The sequence below is a fragment of the Gorilla gorilla genome, chromosome 5 (genome assembly GCF_029281585.2).
Source record: "Gorilla gorilla gorilla isolate KB3781 chromosome 5, NHGRI_mGorGor1-v2.1_pri, whole genome shotgun sequence".
Classification (NCBI taxonomy): domain Eukaryota; kingdom Metazoa; phylum Chordata; class Mammalia; order Primates; family Hominidae; genus Gorilla; species Gorilla gorilla.
The window spans coordinates 67,484,072-67,493,435 of NC_073229.2; the positions used below are offsets into that span (position 1 = coordinate 67,484,072).

Here is a 9,364-nt window from a genome sequence, read left to right on the forward strand (position 1 = left end):
TCTGGCCTCCATAACTGTGAGAGAATAAGTTTTTGTTGTTATAAGCCACTTAGCTTGTGGTAATTTGTTGCAACCACCCTAAGAACCTAATATATTATTTAACGGAATATCCAAAATATTATCATTTCATCATGGATGCAATATTTAAAAAATGAGATATTTTCTTCTTTCTTTGTTCTAAATGTTTGAAATCTAGTGAGTTTCTTACCATCAGAGTACATCTTGCCTGTTCAAACCTCATTTCAAGTGTCCAGTAGTCACATGTGACCAGTGGCTAGCATACACATGCAGAACACATACAGCATAACCCTGGCCTTTCATCTCAATAATTGTGTTAAGTGCTCTGAGAACTCTGAACCAGTGGAAACTCTGACATATCAAACTCTCTTACCCCCCTTTACTTTCAGAATAGCCTGCCATACCACAAAGTTGCTGGATAGCTCTGAAAAGATTTTCCATTTTAACCTTACCTTTCCTTCTGCAGGTAAAGATGGAAGCAGCACAGTAACCAGAAACAACACCGGTAGTAAAGCCATTGCTGGAAACTAAGTCAAGAAAAACAAAGGTCTGCATTGAAATAAGTAGTTTAAAAACTTCTAAGAGGGGGAATACCAATATAATGATCTCGATTATCTCAAAGGAACTGTGATTCCCAGATTCATTAACAATGGAACAAAAGAAGAATTGCCCTATGGTACTAGTAGAATCGTAATGAGGCCAAACTTGTCTTTGACAGTGACAATAAAGAAAAAGCTGAAGAACTCTACTGATGCCCTTGAGGTACATCTATAAAAGAGAGAGACATACTCCCGTCTTTCTGCCTACTTCTGCTACCCTTACGCCATCAAAAAGAAAATAGATTCCTTAATAGTTAATTATAGTACTGGCATTCATTCTTCATCTCAATTTTTGGAGGAAAGTTTATTTTCAATATGTACCATCTCTCAATTGGCTATTCTATACGAAAAGTAAAACAGTTTGTCCTTTTATTTATACCAGACTCTAATTAAGATGACAAGGTTGTGATTACACAGATATGGTTGTGCAAATACTTTATTAGCGGTTATTTCCCTAATGGAGTAACTAGAAGTTATGTCTATTTTCTTCCTTATACTTGTGAATATTTTCAAATTTCTCTGTATACAAAAAATACAATTAACACTTTGAAAATACAGCTTATTCAAGTTTACTCAATCCATTATTTGGTAAGAAGATTGTTTCATATTTTCATTATCTCCTAAAAAGACACTCAGCATTTTGTTACCCATGTTGTCCTTTCTCAATATGTCAAAAAGTCTCACATCCTTCAGATGAAACAACAAGACCACTTAGTTTCGGAAACACTCACCTTTCTGTCATTAGTCATATAAATTGTTTAATTTGTAAATTAAAGTTATGCTGCCTAGATTTGTTTCTTGTGTGTGAGACTGGCACTCCGAAATTCTTGGAGAGAAAGAAAATTCCAAACAATTTATCTGTGATGCTTCTCAGGCTTCACTTACTGTAAATAGTGTATCATTGATACTTGTTCCATCCATTGCCTTTATGCTCAATTATGTGCAAAAAAGGGATGGGGGATGAACAATTATTGACGGTTCGTGGAAAATGATATACAATTTCACTCCCATACCTTACTGGGTATTACTATTTATATTGTATGGATGATGTAATTAAGGCTTAAGACAGTTAATTAACCTATGCCAATGCTACGTTCTTAGGTAATGCCAGAAATTAGTCTTCATCCAATTATGACTTCGAAGTCAATGACTTTGAAAGAGACATTGACTCATTGAAAGAGACACAGTTTTAATTGGGAAAAGGCAGACATTGTTGCAGCACAATGGAGACCCTTTATTTTTACTTTAATAATTCCCTTATTAATACATAACTGTATATGTTAATAGTAAAATCATTAATATGCCAGCTTATACAATATACTTAAACAGCCATACTTTTCCATTTTCCTATTAAAGGTAGTTCTAGTATAATTGTTTAAAGTCACAAACATGAGAATTAATTCCATCACTTATTTTTAGAATAAAATGTAAAAAATTTTTACATATCAAATTATTTTTTTGTTTGTGTAATATTGCTGTAATTTACCTTCTTAACTGTAAAAGAATAAAATTAACTTGAGGTCATTCTCAGTACAAATTTATTAAAGTTTTGAAAATCATGGATAGGCCAGGCACAGTGGCTCATTCCTATAATCCTAACATTTTGGGAGACTGAGGTGAGAGCACATAACTTGAGCCTGCGAGTTCAAGATCAGCCTGGAAAGCACAGTGAGACCTCATCTCTACTAAAAACAAACAAACAAAAACAAAACATAATTAGTTGGGCATGGTGGCAAGTGCCTGTAGTCCCAGCTACTCAGGAGGCTGAGGTGGGATGATCATTTGAGCCTAGGAGTTTGAGGCAGCAGTGAACTATGATCACAGCACTGCATTCCAGCCTGGGTGACAGAAAGAGACCCTGTCTCTAAAACAAACAAACAAACAAACAAACAAACAAACATAAAACAAAAAAATAAAATCATGGGCAAACTCATTAATCATTTTACCCTTGACAACATAAAAATGATTGGCATGATAAAATATTCACATTAAAATCAATGATTTAACACTTACTGTTGGTTTTCTGAGCAGGATGAAATATCTACTTTATCTTTAGAAAGAAAGAAGGTGGAAGGTTTAGAGCAGCATATATATTACACATACTCCTGTTTTGTCAAACTCTGGTTTTGTTAAATAAATCTAAGTCAACAAAGTTCTGAAGTAGTATTTTTCATACCAGTAACCTTAAACTTCATTCCCAGTTGTCTGATAATGCTTTTGACGTTATTTGCTTCCCACATAGTTTTTAACATGAGTAAGTAAATCATGCCCTCCCTTTCTAATCAGTCCTCCCTTCTCCTTAGGCACACGATAATCTGGATGTGGCCTTTTTGGACTAGTATTTCTATACTGACAACCCAAGACAGGTTAATTACTGTGAAGGTTACCAGGATTCTGCCTTATAGCTGAACTCTCATAGTTCAGCTGTCTATGATTTTTACTTTCTAGTTATCAACTACCTGTAGCTTATTGGTTACGGGTGCATTCTTTGGAAACCATCAGGTCTGGGAAATCTATGCCAAGCTTCAGTGTTTTTCTTATGTAAAATGTAGATTTTTATATCACAGGTTTTTGCTTTGAAGACTGGAAGGGACAATGTATGTAACACCTCTAATACAATAAACACATTATGCACATAATACAAATAAACGGAAATTATTCATGTTTTTATTATCTTTTGCAATGCCTGCTAGTTTGTTGAGCTCATAAGAGCTTTCTATAAACATATGCTGTTTGATTGAATTGCTAATTACTAAGTGTTTAAGAGACATGTGTTTCCTTCCAGGTGTTATAGGAAAATATAATCAGTATAATCTAATTCGAGATTCACATGTTCAAGGCCTGGTTCTATTAGAGACCTTCTGGCTAACTTTAGGAAAATGCTCTAACATCTGGGCTGTTGTATCCTCATCAGCTCATTGAAAGCCATACACAGGAGCCTGAAGAGTTTTGTATAGCTCAATCACCCAGTGTATGCATCTGATGAGCCAGAATTCTACAACAGGCCATGATGCGATACTCTCCTCTTTGCTGCTCTTCTCTCTCATAACCTCAACCATTTAACCTATAATCATCTTCATTGAGTCAATGAAAGCAATGTCACTGTTGGTGAGAGTATATTCAAGGAAAAATATTTTTTTTCTATTCCATATAATTACATTTTATTCCTTTAAACCCATATTGATATATAGTTGAAAAGTTGGCTACCATTTTTTTTTCTTTGCTACTTACTAATGGTGAAGTACTGTGCTCTTTCTTGCAGGTGTTTTAAGATCAGGATAACATGGTTTTCCTAGAGTGTCTTTAGAAGGGCCATGGTGTATAATTTTATAACCCTAGAACAAGGAAACAAAATATTTAAAATAAAGATGTGAAGAATACCCTTATAGATAGTATCTATAATCTTTGTCGCAAACTTAAATTTTGACTCAATTGTTTAGTATTGTTTCTAATAATTTACTGTATTTATTTGATCTCAGCGTTAAGACCATATTGTCCTTCTGAGGTCAGATTGTATTTCAACGTCCTGATATTTCCTTCAAACACTAACAAAAAAGTGGACTTCTTGAAGTTCAGTAACTACTAGTTGGCTAACTTGCCTGGAAAATTGCAACCTATTTTCAAGACTCCCAACCCCTTATCTAGGACTTCAACCCATTCTTTAAAAGATCATTTCCATAAGCAGTGTCCCACATGGTAAGTATTAACTACGTGGATTTGGGGGTAACAGCTTTGTCTCTTCATTTTTTTTTTTTAAATTCTGGAAGCCAATAGATGATATAAAGTCCAGCAGAGTCAATAACCCCAACTCTAATTGTTATTACAGTTTCTAATAACTGTACATTCAAAACATCAATTAGAAACTAAGAGTCTTAATTTGACTTCGTAAAAAGCAGATTGAGAAATGACTTCAGGCTTCTACTATGATTCAGTGGGTCTTACGTACTTAGAATTATTTCTCTTTTAAGGTAGGTAAAGAGTTTCAATAGACTAAACATAGAGAAGCATGTTGAAAGTTATGGTAGGTCGGTGCTAAGCAACAAAATTGAACTCTCAGTCTGCCCGGCATCAGCTATGTGCCCTCCAGATGCCGGAAGAGGAGCGAAGGAGGATCAGAAGCCCCCTCACCTCAATGATGGTTCTCTCCCCTGTGCTTCACCCCACCTCCCCGTCACTAGCCATTTCTAGTCTCCAATCCGGGTCTTACATTTACCCTGGCTCCAGAGCACAGACCTTCCTGCAGTTGGGCCGGAGCGTTGCCCGCTGCGGCGCGCCCCTCTCACCGCGATTGTTCACTTGCCAGGCGCCACGTGTGGGCGACGTCACTGGGCTTTATGCTTTCATCGCCGCTACCTGCCTACGTGGGCTGCTCTCCTCCCATCGCCTCCCCGCCCCTACTACGGAGAAAATCTTGCACGTTTTCCCTTGTGAAAAGCAGAGTTCTCTTTTTCTCATTACCACCAGTTGATGAGGAAAGAAAATGTCTGTTCGCATACCTGCGCCGTACTAGGAGGAGGAGGGAGGTCATATAAGGATTCGGATTGCCCAGGCGGTGGCTTGAAAAAGGAGGCGTTCGCATTCAAACAAGAATGCCTGAATTAATGTAGTTCAATTTAAAGAGCTAATTAGGAGTCCACAGGTGCTTAAGTTTGCAGTGCGCTGCCAGTATCATGCCAACGACGCACTCTAGTTACACAGGTTGTCAGTTTCAGGCTCTCTCATAAACATTTCATGTTCTTGCCCCTCTTCCCCCGTTGGCAACAGTTTTATGGTGAGAAAATTCACGAAGAGTAACAGGAACAACTCTTATGAAAATACCCAGAATTCCTGACCCAAGGCTACTGGCTGCAAGTTTAGCATACGTATCAAGCATGGGTTAAAGACATGTTGCCTCTCTCAGAAGGCGGATGAGTAATAGGTGCATTTTCTTCTATTCACAGTTGTTTTCAAAGTGAAAAGGAGTGAATTCGTTTATGACCTAGAGGAAGAGAGATGGGTCAAAAGATGTCAAACCAAGGATTAATATCCCTCATACCTTGGTTCTCTGTAAGCCATGCAATAAGAGGCTTGAGATTTCACCAACTCTGGAGACTCACTTGGGCACAACTGAAACTATAACAAACTTGGTGCTCAGTGCCATTTTCCTTTGGCAGTGTTACAAGGTAATTTCAAGGGATCAGCACACAGACATTGTTTTAGTTTTCTTTTGCTGTTTATTTCAGTTCATGCAGCACTGAATTCCAAAATAAAAATTTTGGAATTTAGACTGCTTAACGCTTATATCTACATCCAATATCAAAATTCATTACTGACAGTTTGCCTTTCTAAATATTTATGAAATCTAGTCCTCAATCTGTCTCTCACTTCTATATTCATGTTTTCACCATATCTTGCTTAAGTTATTAATTGGACATTTCAAATACCTATATGCACAAAATCCCTGCCTACCTATTTGTTCTTTCTTTCTAGTGCCAAACAATTCATTCTCAGCACTATAATAGTCTATCATTTACTACGAATATCTTATTTTTCATTTTTGGAGAATAGTCATTCCTGTAATTATTACTTGTTCCCATATTCACATTGATGATATCGGAATGAGAGCAACTTGAGCGCTGTGGTGCCAGATATTGTTGGTGAACCTGAATTTCAGAAATTGGCTATGTCTGTCTTGATTATTGCTGTATCTCCAAAACTAACACAATACCAAATATAGGTGGTAGTTTGTAAATATTTGTTAAGTGAGTAAATATTGACCCGACATAGATTCTTAGAAAATACAGAAAAAAGGACATAAAATCTCTTTCTTCTAAGACTCATAGTACTATGAGAGAAAGGAGTATGTATATGAATAAGTAAAGAATACTATTAGGTAGCATAGTTTAATGCTAAGTAGGGCGACCAAAAATATATACAGTAATTGAGAGTTCTGTGAGTTGATATGATCTGGGTAAAACCTAGGAAAGTTTTGACATTTGAACTGTTATTGAATAATGTGTATGGCTTGATTTGAAGGGAGAAAGAGTTGAATAACAAAAGCAGATAAATCATTATATCACAAGGCATATTCAAGACAGAAAGACTGTTGAAAAGGTTGGGGAAACTTTGTATAGAAGTCTAAGGAGATTTGCTTCTCTGTATAACATGGGAAAGTAATTTCATTGACATTTTGGAGGGTTGGGAAATTCTTTGATCAAAAGAATGTTTCATAAAAGCCACCTGATCTCACTGCATGGGGTGATTTACAGAGCTGAGAAATTGATGGCAGCAAAAATAAGTGTGGTGACAATTCCCCATATTAATTTTGTAGTAGTAGAAATAGGAAAAAAGGGTGGAATATGAAGAGATTTTTAAAAAGTGTTGACAGATTTTGTATGAAGGGCAAATCCAGAATAGAAGACTTGTAAGTTTGGTGCCTGAATGTGTTGGAGAGCACATGGAAAGTAGATCTCCATTACTGAGAGGAATAGTACAGGTACTTCTAAGAACATTGCCAGGAGTCCTTTGCTTTTCTAGAAGGGCATCATTTGTTAGTTCCTTTTTCTATGGTTTGGAGTAAAAGAAGCAATGATTAGAAATGCATTCCTCATAGTAGGCTCTATAGCAGATTCTACTGTATAGGATATAGTTAAATACCAGACTTTAAATTCTCTTGTGAAAATTATGATAGAATTGGCTGAATAGAGAAGTATCTGTGCAGCTGCTGGCACTTGCGGCCTATGGAGAAATACATCAGATGAAGACTATAGAGATTTAGCTGTAGAGGATAAATGAAGAGATTGCTTAGTTAAGTAAGTAGACTCTTTAGCTCATTTTTTGATCTATTTAATTTTAGGTGGTTTGGTTTATGGGTAACCTGGGTAAAGAGCATACTCCAAACTCTTGGTATTATCCTCCCGATAGTCATAATAATAGTTTCCCTGGTACACTGTATTCTCTCAAGGGTTTTAAATGCTTGCACGCAGCCATTGCTAGAATGTCAAATGGTCTCTCTTCAATTAGAATGACAAGAGCTGAAAGAAATGTGTGACCACGAGGACACCACAACCTATGAATGATGTGGTGAGACCAGAAACCCAAAATAATGGTAATTGAGAGTGGTGCTAAGGCCCTAAGTTTTGGTCACACTCTCACCTAAGTGAGAACCTTATCAAAAAGGGGGGAATTTTCTTTTTTAAGCAAAAGCATAGGAGGCAATTGTTTTGGACTGAGTTCATGCACTAGGCCCCAAAAGACCAAACCAAACCAAAACAGAGTAGCTTGTGCTAAGACATTAAGGAAACACATAGATCCTAGAAAAGACCAGGTTTTGTTTTTCTCCTGCAAATTTCCATAACAAACATTGCTGAAAGAATAGGTATCCACCCCCTAAAATTCCCATTAAATCTTTAACGCAATTCATTTCCTCTCGCCTAGAGACCATTAAGCTTTAGATGATCATGTGACAAGGGTTCCAGCCAGTTCCAGTTGAAGATGCCTCCCCTGGCCATCAAGGAGCTACCCTTCCTTCACTAGAGAGAGCAAGGCAAGAGGTCTGTGATCCCCACACCAGCCATAAAGCATTTACAGAAGAAAGACCATCGGTTGTTCCACCTCCCATAAAGACTTATGGAGATCACATCTTTCAGGGGGGAATTGAGGCAGGAGAATAGGGCCTAGAGGCAGAGAACGAAAGGACTTTCTAGAACTAAATCAAGTGGAAACACTTCTTCTAGAAATAGTGTATTGGTACAGAAAAAATTTCTCAAGTGAGCATGTGTACCACTCCATTAAACACACTGTGCATGAGGCTGCTCCCAAGTGCTAGCAGGCTACTGCACATGCAGATGGCCTAATCCAAGGGAAGAGTAATGCAAGACCCTGGAAGTATGCCAACATATAAAACCCCAAGTCAAAAGGTCAAATTGTTAGAGGAAAGAATGGCTACTCCATAGGCAGAGCAGCCTCAAGGGCTGCTGGTTGCCAATTTTTAGGGTTATTATGGTTATATACTAAACAGAGGGTGGATTTTTCATGTCTCCCCTTTGTAGACCATATAGGGTAACTTCGTGACATTGCCATGGCATTTGTAAACTGTCACAGCCCTTGTGGAAGTGTAGCAGTGAGGACGACCAGCAGTCACTCTTGTTGCCATCTTAGTTTTGGTAGGTTTTAGCTGACTTGTTTACTGCAAACTGTTTTACAAGAAAGGTCTTTATGACCTGTATTTTGTGCCAAATTCCTATCTTATCCTTTTACTTAGAATGCCTTAACTGTCTGGGAATGCAGCCCAGTAGGTCTCAGCCTCATTTTACCCAGCCCGTATTTAAGATGGAGTTGCTCCGGTTCACATTCCTCTGACATTTCTCCTCTCCCTTTTATAAGAGAACCCTTAATCCTAACAGTTGCAGAAGGATGAAGATTCATCTTCTTTAACTTCTTCAGGCTGAATGGGGCAATGATATTTCTGTGTAACTATTAGGGTCTCTTGTGTTCAGGGTACAGAGGAGTTCAGTCAGAATGCATTAGTATGATGAAGGCCATTCATAACTCTTGAGTTCCAAGAAAAGGTGATATCTGGAAGATTTTTTTAAAAAGTTGAGTAAGTTTATCCTCTATTCCTACGCAAAGAGCACAACAGCAAGATATTTTAAAACAGTAAAGCAGAATAAGCAAAATTGTCCTAAGTTAACTAAATTAGAAGGCTTTCCATGAATTGGGCAACTATTGAAACCAAGCTGATATGGGGTCACTAGCTGATTCCAGTG

The 9,364-nt window shown here is 37.4% G+C and overlaps 1 protein-coding gene across 9 annotated transcripts in view; it reads right to left on the minus strand.

The window, feature by feature from the left end:
• The window catches only part of CRISP2 (cysteine rich secretory protein 2), a 38,428-nt gene extending 33,492 nt beyond the window's left edge, over positions 1-4,936 (minus strand). The window contains exons 1-4 of one of the 9 annotated variants that reach the window (XM_019030157.4): positions 4,851-4,936; positions 3,849-3,952; positions 2,631-2,661; positions 471-545 (exon numbers count right to left, since the gene is read on the minus strand). In XM_019030157.4, coding sequence (XP_018885702.3) covers positions 471-536 — 66 coding nt within the window. In that variant the 5' untranslated portion in view covers positions 537-545; positions 2,631-2,661; positions 3,849-3,952; positions 4,851-4,936. Of the gene's footprint in view, positions 1-470; positions 568-2,630; positions 2,668-3,848; positions 3,953-4,824 lie in introns of all 9 variants that reach the window. The other 8 variants (XM_055389808.2, XM_019030156.4, XM_019030146.4 and 5 more) reach the window with 8 other exon arrangements.
• Positions 4,937-9,364: the final 4,428 nt, after the last annotated feature.